We start from the raw sequence: 19,761 nt of genomic DNA on the forward strand, positions 1-19,761 counted from the left end.
GCGGTGGGGGGGGGGGGGCGGGGAGGTTCAGGAGGCCGGGGACGGGAGCGCAGGCAGGTGCCGGCAGGCGGCCAACAACAATAAATGGCCGCCCCGCACCTCACCTTTAATTTGCGCCCCCCCCGGACGTAGGTCGGCCCCCCTGACCCTGTCGGACATAGCGTCCGGCGGTAAATCAGGGGGCGCTGCCAAATATCGCGGCCGGGGCGTCAGCGGGTCGCTGCGCACACCGAGGACATCATCGGCAGCGGCACAGCGCTAACGGTTAGCGCCACCACTAACCTCCCGTGGAATTTAGCGGGCGCCGTGGGCAGTGCCGCGCCCGGGCGCCAGTTGGCTTGCGACCCACTTTGCACCCTCTTAAGGTGCTAACGGGTGGTGCAGCCAACTGAACTTTTCTCCCTATGCTTCTAACTTCCCGTCTTTACCGGAGGTTGCTGGGCTACAGTGGGCCTCACTGGCGATGGGATGAGGGTCCTGGGCATCATTTGACTCATTTTGACCATGACCAGCTCGGCAATCAGCTGCTTGTCCTCCTCCTGGTGCTCACCGATCAGGGGCATCGCACAGTCCATCACCTGGGGGAGAAAGAGCGAAATAACTTCACACAGCAGCTGAGGAACATCAGAACAATAATCAGCATGCACGGCGGTCGGACAGCTTGCTTACTCGCCCTCTCGCCCCTGAGTCAGAAGGTCGTGGGTTTCGAGTCCCCGACTCCAGAGACTCGAGCCCCGTAATCCAGACCCGACACTCCCCCGGTGCCGGTACTGAGGGAGCGCCGCACTGTCGGAGGGGCGGTACTGAGGGAGCGCCGCACTGTCGGAGGGGCAGTACTGAGGGAGCGCCGCACTGTCGGAGGGGCGGTACTGAGGGAGCGCCGCACTGTCGGAGGAGCAGTACTGAGGGAGCGTCTCACTGTCGGAGGGGCGGTACTGAGGGAGCGCCGCACTGTCGGAGGGGCAGTACTGAGGGAGCGCCGCACTGTCGGAGGGGCGGTACTGAGGGAGCGCCGCACTGTCGGAGGGGCGGTACTGAGGGAGCGCCGCACTGTCGGAGGGGCGGTACTGAGGGAGCGCCGCACTGTCGGAGGGGCGGTACTGAGGGAGCGCCGCACTGTCGGAGGGGGCGGTACTGAGGGAGCGCCGCACTGTCGGAGGGGCGGTACTGAGGGAGCGCCGCACTGTCGGAGGGGCGGTACTGAGGGAGCGCCGCACTGTCGGAGGGGCGGTACTGCGGGAGCGCCGCACTGTCGGAGGGGCAGTACTGAGGGAGCGCCGCACTGTCGGAGGGGCAGTACTGAGGGAGCGCCGCACTGTCGGAGGGGCGGTACTGAGGGAGCGCCGCACTGTCGGAGGGGCGGTACTGAGGGAGCGCCGCACTGTCGGAGGGGCGGTACTGAGGGAGCGCCGCACTGTCGGAGGTGCCGTCTTTCGGGATGAGACGTTAAACCCGAGGCCCCTGTCTGCCCTCTCAGGTGGATGTAAAAGATCCCACGGCCACTATTGGAAGAAGAGCAGGGGGGAGTTCTCCCCGGTGTCCTGGGGCCCAATATTTATCCCTCAACCAAACACTAACATAAAAAACACACTGTTTATTTGGGCATTCAGTGCTTTGCTGCTTCGGAATCTTGCTGTGCACAAAATGGCTGCCGCACTTACCAACACAGCAAGACCTTCAAAAATGATTTAATGGGTGTAGCTCTTTGTGATGTTGACAGGTTAAGACTCCTTGCCAATACAATTATAACAGGGCAAGACTGATGGTGACTCTAGCAGCCACTGGCTATTCCACCACAGTGGTTGCACGCCTTTACTGGGTGCCAACAGGTTGCCGACAACCTGTTCCACACCCGGACAATCCTGGTTCAGTAACTCAATGAACATTCTTGCTACGCCGCCCAACTTGCTGTTGTTCATTCCTGAGTCTGGACACCAACTGTTTGCTATTCGACTACAGAAGGAAACCGGGTTCAAGGGTGCTGAGACCAATTGTAGACCAAACCCCCACCCCCCCGCCCCGAGAGCCATCCAGGTTCAGGCTAGCTACGCAAGTACAACTCCACCCACCCACCTTCTCACCATATCCCTCAACCCCACCCACCCACCTTCTCCCCATCTCCCTCAACCCCACCCACCCACCTTCTCCCCATCTCCCTCAACCACACCTACCCACCTTCTCCCCATCTCCCTCAACCCCACCCACCCACTTCTCCCCATCTCCCTCAACCCCACCCACCCACCTTCTCCCCATCTCCCTCAACCCCACCTACCCACCTTCTCCCCATCTCCCTCAACCCCACCCACCCACCTTCTCCCCATCTCCCTCAACCCCACCCACCCACCTTCTCCCCATCTCCCTCAACCCCACCCACCCACCTTCTCCCCATCTCCCTCAACCCCACCCACTCACCTTCTCCCCATCTCCCTCAACCCCACCCACCCACCTTCTCCCCATCTCCCTCAACCCCACCCACCCACCTTCTCCCCATCTCCCTCAACCCCACCCACTCACCTTCTCCCCATCTCCCTCAACCCCACCCACCCACCTTCTCCCCATCTCCCTCAACCCCACCCACCCACCTTCTCCCCATCTCCCTCAACCCCACCCACCCACCTTCTCCCCATCTCCCTCAACCCCACCCACCCACCTTCTCCCCATCTCCCTCAACCCCACCCACTCACCTTCTCCCCATCTCCCTCAACCCCACCCACCCACCTTCTCCCCATCTCCCTCAACCCCACCCACCTTCTCCCCATCTCCCTCAACCCCACCCACTCACCTTCTCCCCATATCCCGCAACCCCACCCACCCACCTTCTCCCCATATCCCTCAACCCCACCCACCCACCTTCTCCCCATCTCCCTCAACCCCACCCACCCACCTTCTCCCCATATCCCTCAACCCCACCCACCCACCTTCTCCCCATCTCCCTCAACCCCACCCACCCACCTTCTCCCCATATCCCTCAACCCCACCCACCCACCTTCTCCCCATCTCCCTCAACCCCACCCGCCCACCTTCTCCCCATCTCCCTCAACCCCACCTACCCACCTTCTCCCCATCTCCCTCAACCCCACCTACCCACCTTCTCCCCATATCCCTCAACCCCACCCACCCACCTTCTCTCCAGATCTCACAATCCCTTTGGATCAGGGGACTTCCTCACCAGATCTCTGCATTTCCCAGTTACAGCACCAGGGGGAGCTCGCTGGGTACCTTTGAAGACCGTTGACTGCCGAGATATTAATCCTGGGAGATCCACCCCCTCCCTGCCCTCTCGAATGGTCCAACCCGGGGACCTCAGCGTGCAAGAGGAAACAACTAGATTGAAGCTGGAAGTCCCCGGGGGGGTGGTAGACCGGCTGCAGCGGAAACTCTTGGTGTATTTTTCCTCTCTGCATAACTCACCAGAGACTTGCTGCACAGTTCTTCAAGGGAGTGCTTGGATTACAAGAGGAGCCAACACTGAGAGACCCAGCACCTCTTAGAGCCAGCATAGAAACATAGAAAAACAGGAGCAGGAGTCGGCCATTCGGCCCTTCGAGCCTGCTCCGCCATTCAATATGATCATGGCTGATCCTCTATCTCAATACCATATTCCCGCTCTCTCCCCATACCCCTTGATGCCTTTTGTGTCTAGAAATCTATCTATCTCCTTCTTAAATAGATTCAGTGACTTGGCCTCCACAGCCTTCTGTGGTAGAGAATTCCACAGGTTCACCACCCTCTGAGTGAAGACATTTCTCCTCATCTCAGTCCTAAATGTCCTACCCCGTGTCCTGAGACTGTGACCCCTCGTTCTCGACCCCCCCAGCCAGGGGAAACATCCTCCCTGCATCCAGTCTGTCTAGCCCGGTCAGAATTTTATATGTTTCAATGAGATCCCCTCTCATTCTTCTAAACTCTAATGAATACAGGCCTAGTCGACCCAATCTCTCCTCAATCGACAGTCCTGCCGTATGAGGAGAGATTGGGTTGACTCGGCCTGTATTCTCTAGAGTTTAGAATAATGAGAGGGGATCTCATTGAAACGTATAACATTCTAGGCAGCAGAAGGAATGAGCATATGTCTCAACCCCACTACCTCTCCCCGTATAGGTCAATCCCACCTTCTCCCCATACCTCAATCCCACCTACCCACCTTCTCCCCATATCCCTCAGCCCCACCTTCTCCCCATATCTCTCAACCCCACCCACCCACCTTCTCCCCATATCTCTCAACCCCACCCACCCACCTTCTCCCCATATCCCTCAACCCCACCTTCTCCCCATATCTCTCAACCCCACCCACCCACCTTCTCCCCATATCCCTCAACCCCACCTTCTCCCCATATCCCTAAATCCCACCTAACAACCTTCTGCCGCTCCCTTAGTGCTGCCGCTCCGACAGTGCGGCGCTCCCTCAGTAATGCTCCTCCGACAGTGCGGCACTCCCTCAGTACTGCTGCTCCGACAGTGCGGCGCTCCCTCAGTACTGCCCCTCCGACAGTTCGGCGCTCTCTCAGTACCGCCCCTCCGACAGTGCGGCGCTCCCTCAGTACTGCCCCTCCGACAGTGCGGCGCTCTCTCAGTACCGCCCCTCCAACAGTGCGGCACTCCCTCAGTACCGCCCCTCCAACAGTGTGGCGCTCCCTCAGTACTGCCGCTCCGACAGTGGGGCGTTCCCTCAGTACCGCCCCTCCGACAGTGCGGTGCTCCCTCAGTACCGCCCCTCTGACAGGGCGGCGCTCCCTGAGTACCGCCCCTCCGACAGTGCGGCGCTCCCTCAGTACCGCCCCTCCGACAGTGCGGCGCTCCCTCAGTACCGCCACTCCCACAGCGCAGCGCTCCCTCAGTACCGCCCCTCCGATAGTGCAGCGCTCCCTCAGTCCCGCCCCTCCGACAGTGCGGCGCTCCCTCAGTACCGCCCCTCCGACAGTGCAGCGCTCCCTCAGTACTGCCCCTCCGACAGTGCGGCGCTCCCTCAGTCCCGCCCCTCCGACAGTGCGGCGCTCCCTCAGTACCGCCCCTCCGACAGTGCAGCGCTCCCTCAGTACTGCCCCTCTGACAGTGAGGCGCTCCCTCAGTATCGCCCCTCCGACAGTGCGGCGCTCCATCAGTACTGCCCCTCCAACAGTGCGGTGCTCCCTCAGTACCGCCCCTCCGACAGTGCGGCGCTCCCTCAGTACAGCCCCTCCGACAGTGCGGCACACTCCCTGAGTACTGCCCCTCCGATAGTGCGGCGCTCCCTCAGTACTGCCCCTCCAACAGTGCGGCGCTCCCTCAGTACTTCCCCTCCGACAGTGCGGCACATTCCCTCAGTACCGCTCCTCTGACAGTGCGGAGCTCCCTCAGTACTGCCCCTCCGACAGTGCGGCGCTCCCTCAGTAACGCCCCTCCGACAGTGCAAAGCTCTCTCAGTACCGCCCCTCCGACAGTGCGGCGCACCCTCAGTACCGCCCCTCCGACAGTGCGGCGCTCCCTCAGTACCGCCCCTCCGTCAGTGCGGCACTCCCTCAGTACCGCCCCTCCAACAGTGCGGCGCTCCCTCAGTACCGCCCCTCCGACAGTGCGGAGCTCCCTCAGTACCGCCCGTCCGACAGTGCGGCACTCCCTCAGTACCGCCCCTCCGACAGTGCGGCGCTCCCTCAGTACCGCTCCTCCGACAGTGCGGAGATCCCACAGCAATGCCCCTCCGACAGTGCGGCGCTCCCTCAGTACCGCCCCTCTGACACGGCGGCACTCCCTCAGTGCTCTCCCTCCGACTGTGCGGCGCTCCCTCAGTACCGCCCCTCTGACAGTGCGGCGCTCCCTCAGTACCGCCCCTCCGCCAGTGCGGCGCTCCCTCAGTACCGCCCTCGGACAGTGCGGAGCACCCTCAGTACCGCCCTTCCGACAGTGCGGAGCTCCCTCAGTACCGCCCCTCCGACAGTGCGACGCTCCCTCAGTACCGCCCCTCCGACAGTGCGGCGCTCCCTCAGTACCGCCCCTCCGACAGTGCGGAGCTCCCTCAGCACTGCCCCTCCGACAATGCGGAGCTCCCTCAGTACCGCCCCTCCGACAGTGCGGTGCTACCTCAGTACCGCCTCTCCGACAGTGCGAAGCTCCCTCAGTACCGCCCCTCCGACAGTGCGGAGCTCCCTCAGCACTGCCCCTCCGACAATGCGGAGCTCCCTCAGTACCGCCCCTCCGACAGTGCGGCGCTACCTCAGTACCGCCTCTCCGACAGTGCGGCGCTCCCTCAGTACCGCCCCTCCGACAGTGCGGCGCTCCCTCAGTAACGCCCCGCCGCCAGTGCGGCGCTCCCTCAGTACCGCCCCTCCGACAGTGCAGCACACTCCCTCAGTACCGCCCCTCCGATAGTGCGGCGCTCCCTCATTACCGCCCTCCGACTGTGCGGCGCTCCCTCAGTACTGCCCCTCCGACAGTGCAGCGCTCCCTCAGTACCGCCCCTCCGACAGTGCGGCGCTCCCTCAGTACCGCCCCGCCGACAGTGCGGCGTTCCCTCAGTACCGCCCCTCCGACAGTGCGGAGCTCCCTCAGTACCGCTCCTCTGACAGTGTGGCGCTCCCTCAGTACTGCCCCTACGACAGTGCGGCGCTCCCTCAGTACCACCCTTCCGACGGTGCGGCGCTCCCTCAATACCGCCCCTCCGACAGTGCGGAGCTCCCTCAGTACCGCCCCTCCGACGGTGCGGCGCTCCCACAGTACCGCCCCTCCGACAGTGCGGTGCTCCCTCAGTACCGCCCCTCCGACAGTGCGGCGCTCCCTCAGTGCCGCCCCTCCGACAGTGCGGCGCTCCCTCAGAACCGCCCCTTCGACAGTGCGGCGCTCCCTCAGTGCCGCCCCTCCGACAGTGTGGCGCTCCCTCAGTACTGCCCCTCCGACAGTGCGGCGCTCCCTCAGTACCGACCCTCCGACAGTACGGCGCTCCCTCAGTACTGCCCCTCCGACAGTGCGGCGCTCCCTCAGTACTGCTCCTCCGACAGTGCGGCGCTCCCTCAGTACCGACCCTCCGACAGTACGGCGTTCCCTCAGTACTGCCCCTCCGACAGTGAGGTACTCCCTCAGTACTGCCCCTCCGGCAGTACGGTGCTCCCTCAGTACTGCCCCTCCGACAGTGCGGCGCTCCCTCAATACTGCCCCTCCGACAGTGCGGCGCTCCCTCAGCACTGCCCTTCCGACAGCGCGGCGCTCCCTCAGTACCGTCCCTCCGACAGTGCGGCGCTCTCTTAGTACCGCCCCTCCGACAGTGCGGCGCTCCCTCAGTACCGCCCCTCCGACAGTGCGGCGTTCCCTCAGTACCGCCCCTCCGACAGTGCGGCGCTCCCTCAGCACCGCCCCTCCGACAGTGCGGCGCTCCCTCAGTACCGCCCTCCGACAGTGCGGCACTCCCTCAGTACCGCCCCTCCGACAGTGCGGCGCTCCCTCAGTACTGCCCCTCCAACAGTGCGGCGCTCCCGCACTACTGCCCCTCCGACAGTGCGGCACATTCCCTCAATACCGCCCCTCCGACAGTGCGGAGCTCCCTCAGTACTGCCCCTCCGACAGTGCGGCGCTCCCTCAGTACTGCCCCTCCGACAGTGCGGAGCTCCCTCAGTACCGCCCCTCCGACAGTGCGGCGCTCCCTCAGTACTGCCCCTCCGACAGTGCAGCGCTCCCTCAGTACTGCCCCTCCGACAGTGCGGCGCTCCCTCAGTACCGCCCCTCCGACAGTGCGGCGCTCCCTCAGTACCGCCCCTCCGACAGTGCGGCGCTCCCTCAGTACCGCCCCTCCAACAGTGCGGCGCTCCCTCAGTCCCACCCCTCCGACAGTGCGGCGCTCCCTCAGTACCGCCCTCTGACAGTGCGGCGCTCCCTCAGTACCGCCCCTCCGACAGTGCGGCGCTCCCTCAGTACCGCCCCTCCGACAGTGCGGCACTCCCTCAGTACAGCCCCTCCGACAGTGCGGCGCTCCCTCAGTACTGCCCCTCCGACAGTGCGGAGCTCCCTCAGTACCGCCCCTCCGACAGTGCGGCGCTCCCTCAGTACCGCCCCTCCGACAGTGCGGTGCTCCCTGCAGTACCGCCCCTCCGACAGTGCGGCGCTCCCTCAGTACTGCCCCTCCGACAGTGCGGCGCTCCCTCAGTACCGCCCCTCCGACAGTGCGGTGCTCCCTGCAGTACCGCCCCTCCGACAGTGCGGCGCTCCCTCAGTACTGCCCCTCCGACAGTGCGGCGCTCCCTCAGTACCGCCCCTCCGACAGTGCGGCGCTCCCTCAGAGGACAATGCTCCAAGGATGAATTTAATCAGGGGAGAAAATATTGGGGGGAAGGCGCTGTAGAGATGCGAGTCTCTGTTCTTTATCATGCAAACACATTCTGGCAGACATTGGGAGCTGGTGTTCCTCACTGAAGGGGACGGTGTCGAGGCGTCAATGGCCGCAGTTCTATGTGCCTCCACAGATGGCGGCACCGTCCTGTTTCTGCAGCACTGCGCCGTTTGTGTTTGGCCCACAGATTCACTGAGCAAAGCATTTTACACAAGTTTACCTCCACTGAGGGGTGTCTCACCCGAGTCACGTAACGACGGGGGGGCCTACTGGCGCCGCACGAGCCCCCGACCTTTGCACCGCCTCCCACATTACAACAGTGACCACACTTCAAAACTGTCCTTCATTGGTTGTAAAGCGCTTTGGGACGCCCTGAGGTGGTGAAACGCGCTGGAGAAATGGGAGTCTTTCGTTCTTATTGTTGAGGCTGCCCTGGACGCGGCAGTTAAAATGGCGGGGGCGTGGGTCAGGCTCCAACCCTGAGAGGAGGAGAAGGCCTCTATTTTATCACCCCCTTCCTTTCTCTCCCCTTCTCTCCTTCCCTTTCTCTCCACTCTCTTCTATTTTTCCCTGTTTCCTTCCCCTCTTTTTGTCTTTATTTCCCTTTCTTCCTCTCTCTCCGTCCCTTGATTTTTTTCCTCCTGTCCCTCTCTCTCTCTCTGCCGCTCCTTTCTCCTTCCTTCCATTCTTTCTCTCTCTCTAATCTACCACATACATTGCTCCTTCTCTCTCTCCATCTCTCTCCCGCTCCCCTTCTCTCTCTCCATCTCTCTCCCACTCACCTTCTCTCTCTCCATCTCTCTCCCGCTCCCCTTCTCTCTCTCCGTCTCTCTCCTGCGCCCCTTCTCTCTCTCCGTCTCTCTCCTGCTCCCCTTCTCTCTCTCCATCTCTCTCCCGCTCCCCTTCTCTCTCTCCATCTCCCTCCTGCTCCCCTTCTCTCTCTCCATCTCTCCCCCGCTCCCCTTCTCTCTCTCCGTCTCTCTCCTACACCTGCTCTCTCTCCATCTCTCTCCTGCTCCCTTCTCTCGCTCCATCTCTCTCCTACACCTTCTCTCTCTCCATCTCTCTCCTGCGCTCCTTTTCTCCCTCCATCTCTCTCCTACACCTTCTCTCTCTCCGTCTCTCTCCTGCTCCCTTCTCTCTCTCCATCTCTCTCCTACACCTTCTCTCTCTCCATTTCTCTCCTGCGCTCCTTCTCTCTCTCCATCTCTCTCCCGCTTCCCTTCTCTCTCTCCATCTCTCTCCTGTTCACCTTCTCTCTCTCCATCTCTCTCCCGCTCCCCTTCTCTCTCTCCATCTCTCTCCTGTTCACCTTCTCTCTCTCCATCTCCCTCCTGTTCACCTTCTCTCTCTCCATCACTTTCCTGCCCCCTTCTCTCTCTCCATCTCTCTCCTGCCCCCTTCTCTCTCTCCATCTCTCTCCTGCCCCCTTCTCTCTCTCCATCTCTCTCCCGCTCACCTTCTCTCTCTCCATCTCTCTCCTGCTCCCCTTCTCTCTCTCCATCTCTCTCCTGCTCCCCTTCTCTCTCGCCATCTCTCTCCCGCTCACCTTCTCTCTCTCCATCTCTCTCCTGCGCCCCTTCTCTCTCTCCATCTCTCTCCTGCTCCCCTTCTCTCTCTCCATCTCTCTCCCGCTCACCATCTCTCTCTCCATCTCTTTCCTGCCCCCTTCTCTCTCTCCATCTCTCTCCTGCTCACCTTCTCTCTCTCCATCTCTTTCCTGCCCCCTTCTCTCTCTCCATCTCTCTCCTGCCCCCTTCTCTCTCTCCATCTCTCTCCTGCCCCCTTCTCTCTCTCCATCTCTCTCCTGCCCCCTTCTCTCTCTCGATCTCTTTCCTGCCCCCTTCTCTCTCTCCGTCTCTCTCCTATACCTTCTCTCTCTCCATCTCTCTCCTGCTCCCCTTCTCTCTCTCCATCTCTCTCCCGCTCCCCTTCTCTCTCTCCATCTCTCTCCCGCTCCCCTTCTCTCTCTCCATCTCTCTCCTGCTCACCTTCTCTCTCTCCATCTCTCTCCTGCTCACCATCTCTCTCTCCATCTCTCTCCTGCTCCCCTTCTCTCTCTCCATCTCTCTCCCACTCCCCTTCTCTCTCTCCATCTCTCTCCTGCTCACCTTCTCTCTCTCCGTCTCTCTCCTACACCTTCTCTCTCTCCATCTCTCTCCTGCTCCCCTTCTCTCTCTCCATCTCTCTCCTGCTCCCCTTCACTCTCTCCATCTCTCTCCTGCTCACCTTCTCTCTCTCCATCTCTCTCCTACACCTTCTCTCTCTCCATCTCTCTCCTGCTCCCTTCTCTCTCTGCATCTCTCTCCCACTCCCCTTCTCTCTCTCCACCTCCCTCCTGCTCCCCTTCTCTCTCTCCGTCTCTCTCCTGCTCCCCTTCTCTCTCTCCATCTCTCTCCCGCTCCCCTTCTCTCTCTCCATCTCTCTCCCGCTCCCCTTCTCTCTCTCCATCTCTCTCCAGCCCCCTTCTCTCTCTCGATCTCTCTCCTACACCTTCTCTCTCTCCATCTCTCTCCCGCTCCCCTTCTCTCTCTACATCTCTCTCCTGCTCACCTTCTCTCTCTCCACCTCTCTCCTGCCCCCTTCTCTCTCTCCGTCTCTCTCCTGCTCCCCTTCTCTCTCTCCATCTCTCTCCTGCCCCCTTCTCTCTCTCCGTCTCTCTCCTGCTCCCCTTCTCTCTCTCCATCTCTCTCCTGCTCCCCTTCTCTCTCTCCGTCTCTCTCCTGCTCCCCTTCTCTCTCTCCATCTCTCTCCTGCTCCCCTTCTCTCTCTCCATCTCTCTCCTGCGCCCCTTCTCTCTCTCCATCTCTCTCCTGCTCCCCTTCTCTCTCTCCGTCTCTCTCCTGCTCACCTTCTCTCTCTCCATGTCTCTCCCGCTCCCGTTCTCTCTCTCCGTCTCTCTCCTGCTCACCTTCTCTCTCTCCATCTCTCTCCTGCTCCCCTTCTCTCTCTCCATCTCTCTCCTGCTCACCTTCTCTCTCTCCGTCTCTCTCCTGCTCACCTTCTCTCTCTCCATCTCTCTCCTGCTCACCTTCTCTCTCTCCATCTCTCTCCTGCTCCCCTTCTCTCTCTCCACCTCTCTCCTGCTCACCTTCTCTTTCTCCATCTCTCTCCTGCTCCCCTTCTCTCTCTCCATCTCTCTCCTGCTCACCTTCTCTCTCTCCGTCTCTCTCCTGCTCACCTTCTCTCTCTCCATCTCTCTCCCGCTCCCCTTCTCTCTCTCCGTCTCTCTCCTGCTCCCCTTCTCTCTCTCCATCTCTCTCCTGCTCACCTTCTCTCTCTCCATCTCTCTCCTGCTCCCCTTCTCTCTCTCCATCTCTCTCCTGCTCACCTTCTCTCTCTCCATCTCTCTTCCGCTCCCCTTCTCTCTCTCCATCTCTCTCCTGCTCCCCTTCTCTCTCTCCATCTCTCTCCCGCTCACCTTCTCTCTCTCCATCTCTCTCCTGCTCCCCTGCTCTCTCTCCATCTCTCTCCCACTCCCCTTCTCTCTCTCCATCTCTCTCCCGCTCCCCTTCTCTCTCTCCATCTCTCTCCCGCTCCCCTTCTCTCTCTCCATCTCTCTCCTACACCTTCTCTCTCTCCATCTCTCTCCTGCCCCCTTCTCTCTCTCCATCTCTCTCCTGCTCCCCTTCTCTCTCTCCATCTCTCTCCCGCTCCCCTTCTCTCTCTCCATCTCTCTCCCACTCCCCTTCTCTCTCTCCATCTCTCTCCTACACCTTCTCTCTCTCCATCTCTCTCCTGCCCCCTTCTCTCTCTCCATCTCTCTCCTGCTCCCCTTCTCTCTCTCCATCTCTCTCCCGCTCCCTTTCTCTCTCTCCATCACTCTCCTGCTCCCCTTCTCTCTCTCCATCTCCCTCCTGCCCCCTTCTCTCTCTCCATCTCTCTCCTGCTCACCTTCTCTCTCTCCGTCTCTCTCCTGCTCCCCTTCTCTCTCTCCATCTCTCTCCTGCTCACCTTCTCTCTCTCCATCTCTCTCCTGCTCCCCTTCTCTCTCTCCATCTCTCTCCTGCTCACCTTCTCTCTCTCCATCTCTCTCCTGCTCCCCTTCTCTCTCTCTCCATCTCTCTCCTGCTCCCCTTCTCTCTCTCCATCTCCCTCCTGCTCCCCTTCTCTCTCTCCATCTCTCTCCTGCTCCCCTTCTCTCTCTCCATCTCTCTCCTGCTCCCCTTCTCTCTCTCCATCTCCCTCCTGCTCCCCTTCTCTCTCTCCACCTCTCTCCTGCTCCCCTTCTCTCTCTCCATCTCTCTCCTGCTCACCTTCTCTCTCTCCATCTCACTCCTGCTCACCTTCTCTCTCTCCATCTCTCTCCTGCTCCCCTTCTCTCTCTCCATCTCTCTCCTGCCCCCTTCTCTCTCTCCATCTCTCTCCTGCTCACCTTCTCTCTCTCCATCTCTCTCCTGCTCCCCTTCTCTCTCTCCATCTCTCTCCCGCTCCCCTTCTCTCTCTCCATCTCTCTCCTGCTCCCCTTCTCTCTCTCCATCTCTCTCCTGCTCACCTTCTCTCTCTCCATCTCTCTCCTGCTCCCCTTCTCTCTTTCCATCTCTCTCCCGCTCCCCTTCTCTCTCTCCATCTCTCTCCCGCTCCCCTTCTCTCTCTCGATCTCTCTCCCGCTCCCCTTCTCTCTCTCCATCTCTCTCCCGCTCCCCTTCTCTCTCTCCGTCTCCCTCCTGCTCACCTTCTCTCTCTCCATCTCTCTCCCGCTCCCCTTCTCTCTCTCCATCTCTCTCCTGCTCACCTTCTCTCTCTCCACCTCTCTCCCACTCCCCTTCTCTCTCTCCATCTCTCTCCCGCTCCCCTTCTCTCTCTCCATCTCTCTCCTTCTCCCCTTCTCTCTCTCCATCTCCCTCCTGCTCACCTTCTCTCTCTCCATCTCTCTCCTGCCCCCCTTCTCTCTCTCCACCTCTCTCCCGCTCCCCTTCTCTCTCTCCATCTCTCTCCTGCTCACCTTCTCTCTCTCCATCTCTCTCCTGCCCCCTTCTCTCTCTCCACCTCTCTCCCGCTCCCCTTCTCTCTCTCCATCTCTCTCCTGCTCCCCTTCTCTGTCTCCATCTCTCTCCATCTCTCTCCCACTCCCCTTCTCTCTCTCCACCTCTCTCCCACTCCCCTTCTCTCTCTCCATCTCTCTCCTGCTCCCCTTCTCTCTCTCCATCTCTCTCCTGCGCCCCTTCTCTCTCTCCATCTCTCTCCTGCTCACCTTCTCTCTCTCCATCACTCTCCTGCGCCCCTTCTCTCTCTCCATCTCTCTCCTGTTCCTCTTCTCTCTCTCCATCTCTCTCCTGCGCCCCTTCTCTCTCTCCATCTCTCTCCTGTTCCTCTTCTCTCTCTCCATCTCTCTCCTGTGCCCCTTCTCTCTCTCCATCTCTCTCCTGCTCACCTTCTCTCTCTCCATCTCTCTCCTGCTCCCCTTCTCTCTCTCCATCTCTCTCCTGTTCACCTTCTCTCTCTCCATCTCTCTCCTGCTCCCCTTCTCTCTCTCCATCTCTCTCCTGCTCCCCTTCTCTCTCTCCATCTCTCTCCTGCTCCCCTTCTCTCTCTCCATCTCTCTCCCGCTCCCCTTCTCTCTCTCCATCTCTTTCCAGCCCCCTTCTCTCTCTCCATCTCTCTCCTGCTCACCTTCTCTCTCTCCATCTCTCTCCTGCTCACCTTCTCTCTCTCCATCTCTCTCCCGCTCCCCTTCTCTCTCTCCATCTCCCTCCTGTTCACCTTCTCTCTCTCCATCTCCCTCCTGTTCACCTTCTCTCTCTCCGTCTCGCTCCTGTTCACCTTCTCTCTCTCCGTCTCCCTCCTGCTCCCCTCTCTCTTTCCATCACTCTCCTGCGCCCCTTCTCTCTCTCCACCTCTCTCCCACTCCCCTTCTCTCTCTCCATCTCTCTCCCGCTCCCCTTCTCTCTCTCCATCTCTCTCCCGCTCCCCTTCTCTCTCTCCATCTCTCTCCCGCTCACCTTCTCTCTCTCCATCTCCCTCCTGCTCCCCTTCTCTCTCTCCATCTCTCTCCCGCTCCCCTTCTCTCTCTCCATCTCTCTCCCGCTCTCCTTCTCTCTCTCCATCTCTCTCCTGCTCACCTTCTCTCTCTCCATCTCTCTCCTGCTCACCATCTCTCTCTCCATCTCTCTCCTGCTCCCCTTCTCTCTCTCCATCTCTCTCCCACTCCCCTTCTCTCTCTCCATCTCTCTCCTGCTCACCTTCTCTCTCTCCGTCTCTCTCCTACACCTTCTCTCTCTCCATCTCTCTCCTGCTCCCCTTCTCTCTCTCCATCTCTCTCCTGCTCCCCTTCACTCTCTCCATCTCTCTCCTGCTCACCTTCTCTCTCTCCATCTCTCTCCTACACCTTCTCTCTCTCCATCTCTCTCCTGCTCCCTTCTCTCTCTGCATCTCTCTCCCACTCCCCTTCTCTCTCTCCACCTCCCTCCTGCTCCCCTTCTCTCTCTCCATCTCCCTCCTGCTCCCCTTCTCTCTCTCCATCTCTCTCCTACACCTTCTCTCTCTCCATCTCTCTCCCGCTCCCCTTCTCTCTCTCCATCTCTCTCCAGCCCCCTTCTCTCTCTCGATCTCTCTCCTACACCTTCTCTCTCTCCATCTCTCTCCCGCTCCCCTTCTCTCTCTACATCTCTCTCCTGCTCACCTTCTCTCTCTCCACCTCTCTCCTGCCCCCTTCTCTCTCTCCGTCTCTCTCCTGCTCCCCTTCTCTCTCTCCATCTCTCTCCTGCCCCCTTCTCTCTCTCCGTCTCTCTCCTGCTCCCCTTCTCTCTCTCCATCTCTCTCCTGCTCCCCTTCTCTCTCTCCGTCTCTCTCCTGCTCCCCTTCTCTCTCTCCATCTCTCTCCTGCTCCCCTTCTCTCTCTCCATCTCTCTCCTGCGCCCCTTCTCTCTCTCCATCTCTCTCCTGCTCCCCTTCTCTCTCTCCGTCTCTCTCCTGCTCACCTTCTCTCTCTCCATGTCTCTCCCGCTCCCGTTCTCTCTCTCCGTCTCTCTCCTGCTCACCTTCTCTCTCTCCATCTCTCTCCTGCTCCCCTTCTCTCTCTCCATCTCTCTCCTGCTCACCTTCTCTCTCTCCGTCTCTCTCCTGCTCACCTTCTCTCTCTCCATCTCTCTCCTGCTCACCTTCTCTCTCTCCATCTCTCTCCTGCTCCCCTTCTCTCTCTCCACCTCTCTCCTGCTCACCTTCTCTTTCTCCATCTCTCTCCTGCTCCCCTTCTCTCTCTCCATCTCTCTCCTGCTCACCTTCTCTCTCTCCGTCTCTCTCCTGCTCACGTTCTCTCTCTCCATCTCTCTCCCGCTCCCCTTCTCTCTCTCCGTCTCTCTCCTGCTCCCCTTCTCTCTCTCCATCTCTCTCCTGCTCACCTTCTCTCTCTCCATCTCTCTCCTGCTCCCCTTCTCTCTCTCCATCTCTCTCCTGCTCACCTTCTCTCTCTCCATCTCTCTCCCGCTCCCCTTCTCTCTCTCCATCTCTCTCCTGCTCCCCTTCTCTCTCTCCATCTCTCTCCCGCTCACCTTCTCTCTCTCCATCTCTCTCCTGCTCCCCTGCTCTCTCTCCATCTCTCTCCCACTCCCCTTCTCTCTCTCCATCTCTCTCCCGCTCCCCTTCTCTCTCTCCATCTCTCTCCCGCTCCCCTTCTCTCTCTCCATCTCTCTCCTACACCTTCTCTCTCTCCATCTCTCTCCTGCCCCCTTCTCTCTCTCCATCTCTCTCCTGCTCCCCTTCTCTCTCTCCATCTCTCTCCCGCTCCCCTTCTCTCTCTCCATCTCTCTCCCGCTCCCCTTCTCTCTCTCCATCTCTCTCCTACACCTTCTCTCTCTCCATCTCTCTCCTGCCCCCTTCTCTCTCTCCATCTCTCTCCTGCTCCCCTTCTCTCTCTCCATCTCTCTCCCGCTCCCTTTCTCTCTCTCCATCACTCTCCTGCTCCCCTTCTCTCTCTCCATCTCCCTCCTGCCCCCTTCTCTCTCTCCATCTCTCTCCTGCTCACCTTCTCTCTCTCCGTCTCTCTCCTGCTCCCCTTCTCTCTCTCCATCTCTCTCCTGCTCACCTTCTCTCTCTCCATCTCTCTCCTGCTCCCCTTCTCTCTCTCCATCTCTCTCCTGCTCACCTTCTCTCTCTCCATCTCTCTCCTGCTCCCCTTCTCTCTCTCTCCATCTCTCTCCTGCTCCCCTTCTCTCTCTCCATCTCCCTCCTGCTCCCCTTCTCTCTCTCCATCTCTCTCCTGCTCCCCTTCTCTCTCTCCATCTCTCTCCTGCTCCCCTTCTCTCTCTCCATCTCCCTCCTGCTCCCCTTCTCTCTCTCCACCTCTCTCCTGCTCCCCTTCTCTCTCTCCATCTCTCTCCTGCTCACCTTCTCTCTCTCCATCTCACTCCTGCTCACCTTCTCTCTCTCCATCTCTCTCCTGCTCCCCTTCTCTCTCTCCATCTCTCTCCTGCCCCCTTCTCTCTCTCCATCTCTCTCCTGCTCACCTTCTCTCTCTCCATCTCTCTCCTGCTCCCCTTCTCTCTCTCCATCTCTCTCCCGCTCCCCTTCTCTCTCTCCATCTCTCTCCTGCTCCCCTTCTCTCTCTCCATCTCTCTCCTGCTCACCTTCTCTCTCTCCATCTCTCTCCCGCTCCCCTTCTCTCTTTCCATCTCTCTCCCGCTCCCCTTCTCTCTCTCCATCTCTCTCCCGCTCCCCTTCTCTCTCTCCATCTCTCTCCCGCTCCCCTTCTCTCTCTCCATCTCTCTCCCGCTCCCCTTCTCTCTCTCCGTCTCCCTCCTGCTCACCTTCTCTCTCTCCATCTCTCTCCCGCTCCCCTTCTCTCTCTCCATCTCTCTCCTGCTCACCTTCTCTCTCTCCACCTCTCTCCCACTCCCCTTCTCTCTCTCCATCTCTCTCCCGCTCCCCTTCTCTCTCTCCATCTCTCTCCTTCTCCCCTTCTCTCTCTCCATCTCCCTCCTGCTCACCTTCTCTCTCTCCATCTCTCTCCTGCCCCCCTTCTCTCTCTCCACCTCTCTCCCGCTCCCCTTCTCTCTCTCCATCTCTCTCCTGCTCACCTTCTCTCTCTCCATCTCTCTCCTGCCCCCTTCTCTCTCTCCACCTCTCTCCCGCTCCCCTTCTCTCTCTCCATCTCTCTCCTGCTCCCCTTCTCTGTCTCCATCTCTCTCCATCTCTCTCCCACTCCCCTTCTCTCTCTCCACCTCTCTCCCACTCCCCTTCTCTCTCTCCATCTCTCTCCTGCTCCCCTTCTCTCTCTCCATCTCTCTCCTGCGCCCCTTCTCTCTCTCCATCTCTCTCCTGCTCACCTTCTCTCTCTCCATCACTCTCCTGCGCCCCTTCTCTCTCTCCATCTCTCTCCTGTTCCTCTTCTCTCTCTCCATCTCTCTCCTGCGCCCCTTCTCTCTCTCCATCTCTCTCCTGTTCCTCTTCTCTCTCTCCATCTCTCTCCTGTGCCCCTTCTCTCTCTCCATCTCTCTCCTGCTCACCTTCTCTCTCTCCATCTCTCTCCTGCTCCCCTTCTCTCTCTCCATCTCTCTCCTGTTCACCTTCTCTCTCTCCATCTCTCTCCTGCTCCCCTTCTCTCTCTCCATCTCTCTCCTGCTCCCCTTCTCTCTCTCCATCTCTCTCCTGCTCCCCTTCTCTCTCTCCATCTCTCTCCTGCGCCCCTTCTCTCTCTCCATCTCTCTCCTGCTCCCCTTCTCTCTCTCCATCTCTCTCCTGTTCACCTTCTCTCTCTCCATCTCTCTCCTGCTCCCCTTCTCTCTCTCCATCTCTCTCCTGCTCCCCTTCTCTCTCTCCATCTCTCTCCCACTCCCCTTCTCTCTCTCCATCTCTCTCCTGCTCCCCTTCTCTCTCTCCATCTCTCTCCTGTTCACCTTCTCTCTCTCCATCTCTCTCCTGCTCCCCTTCTCTCTCTCCATCTCTCTCCTGCTCCCCTTCTCTCTCTCCATCTCTCTCCTGCTCACCTTCTCTCTCTCCATCTCTCTCCCACTCCCCTTCTCTCTCTCCATCTCTCTCCCGCTCCCCTTCTCTCTCTCCATCTCTCTCCCGCTCCCCTTCTCTCTCTCCATCTCTCTCCTACACCTTCTCTCTCTCCATCTCTCTCCTGCCCCCTTCTCTCTCTCCATCTCTCTCCTGCTCCCCTTCTCTCTCTCCATCTCTCTCCTGCTCACCTTCTCTCTCTCCACGTCTCTCCCGCTCCCCTTCTCTCTCTCCACCTCTCTCCCGCACTGTCGGAGGGGCCGTCTTTCGGATGAGACGTTAAACCCGAGGCCCCGTCTGCCCTCTCAGGTGGATGTAAAAGATCCCACGGCCACTATTGGAAGAAGTGCAGGGGGGAGTTCTCCCTGGTGTCCTGGGGCCCAATATTTATCCCTCAACCAACATCACTAAAAAAAATGATCTGGTCATTTATCACATTGCTGTTTGTGGGAGCTTGCTGTGCGCAAATTGGCTGCTGCGTTTCCTACATTACAACAGTGACCACACTTCAAAAAAAGTCCTTCATTGGCAGTGAAGCGCTTTGGGACGTCCTGAGGTGGGGAAAGGCGCTGGAGAAATGTGAGTCTTCTCAAGAGGATTTGCGTATAAGAGTAAAGACGTCTGAGTGCAATTATATAGGGCCCTGGTGAGACCACACCTGGAGTATTGTGCACAGTTTTGGTCTCCTTACCTAAGGAAGGATATACTTGCCATAGAGGGAGTGCAGCGAAGGTTCACCAGACTGGTTCCTGGGATGGGGGGATTGCCCTATGAGGAGAGATTGAGTAGACTGGGCCGATACTCTCTGGGGTTTAGAAGAATGAGAGGTGATCTAATTGAAACATATAAGATTCTGAGGGGGGATTGACAGGGTAGATGCTGAGAGGCTGTTTCCCCCTGGCTGGAGAGTCTAGAACCAGGGGTCACAGTCTCAGGATAAGGGGTCGGCCATTGAGGACTGAGAGGAGGAGGAATTTCTTCACTCAGAGGGCGGTGAATCTTTGGAATATTAAGGGATATGGGGATAGTTCAGGAAAGTGGAGTTGAGGTCGAAGATCTTACTGAATGGCGGAGCAGGCTCGAGAGGCCGAATGGCCGACTCCTGCTCCTATTTATTACGTTCCCCTCGCTCCTTCCTGCTCCCCTTCTCTCTCTTTCTCTCCATCTCCCTCCTTCTCTCTCTCAGCTCCGTCTCTCATCCTCTGTAACCGGGCCCCCTTTCACAATCCTGGGTTGCGTCATTGAAAGGGCAGGAGAGAGACATTTAAGGAGATATTTCATACCTCTCAGCCAAGAATATTGCGTGCAGTTTTGGTTTCCATATTTAAGAAAAGATATACTTGCTCTCAGAGCAGTTCAGAGAAGGTTCACTCGGTTGATTCCAGAGATGAGGGGGTTGACGTATGAGGAAAGGTTGAGTAGGTTGGGCCTCTACTCATTGGAGTTGAGAAGAATGAGAGGCGATCTTATCGAAACATATAAGATTGTGAGGGGGCTTGATCGGGTGGATGCGGTGAGGATGTTTCCAC

General features: G+C 59.1%; 1 protein-coding gene across 1 annotated transcript in view; it reads right to left on the reverse strand.

Moving 5' to 3' along the window:
* Positions 1-410: 410 nt before the first annotated feature.
* Positions 411-19,761, reverse strand: part of LOC147086852 (synapsin-2-like) — a 98,533-nt gene continuing 79,182 nt past the window's right edge. The window contains exon 5 of the mRNA XM_085978340.1: positions 411-578. Within this exon, the coding sequence (XP_085834466.1) occupies positions 411-578 (168 nt within the window). The remainder of the gene's footprint in view (positions 579-19,761) is intronic.

Source organism: Somniosus microcephalus, unplaced genomic scaffold (genome assembly GCF_052327205.1).
Source record: "Somniosus microcephalus isolate GS21.2 unplaced genomic scaffold, FLI_Smic_1.0 unresolved_chr7, whole genome shotgun sequence".
Classification (NCBI taxonomy): domain Eukaryota; kingdom Metazoa; phylum Chordata; class Chondrichthyes; order Squaliformes; family Somniosidae; genus Somniosus; species Somniosus microcephalus.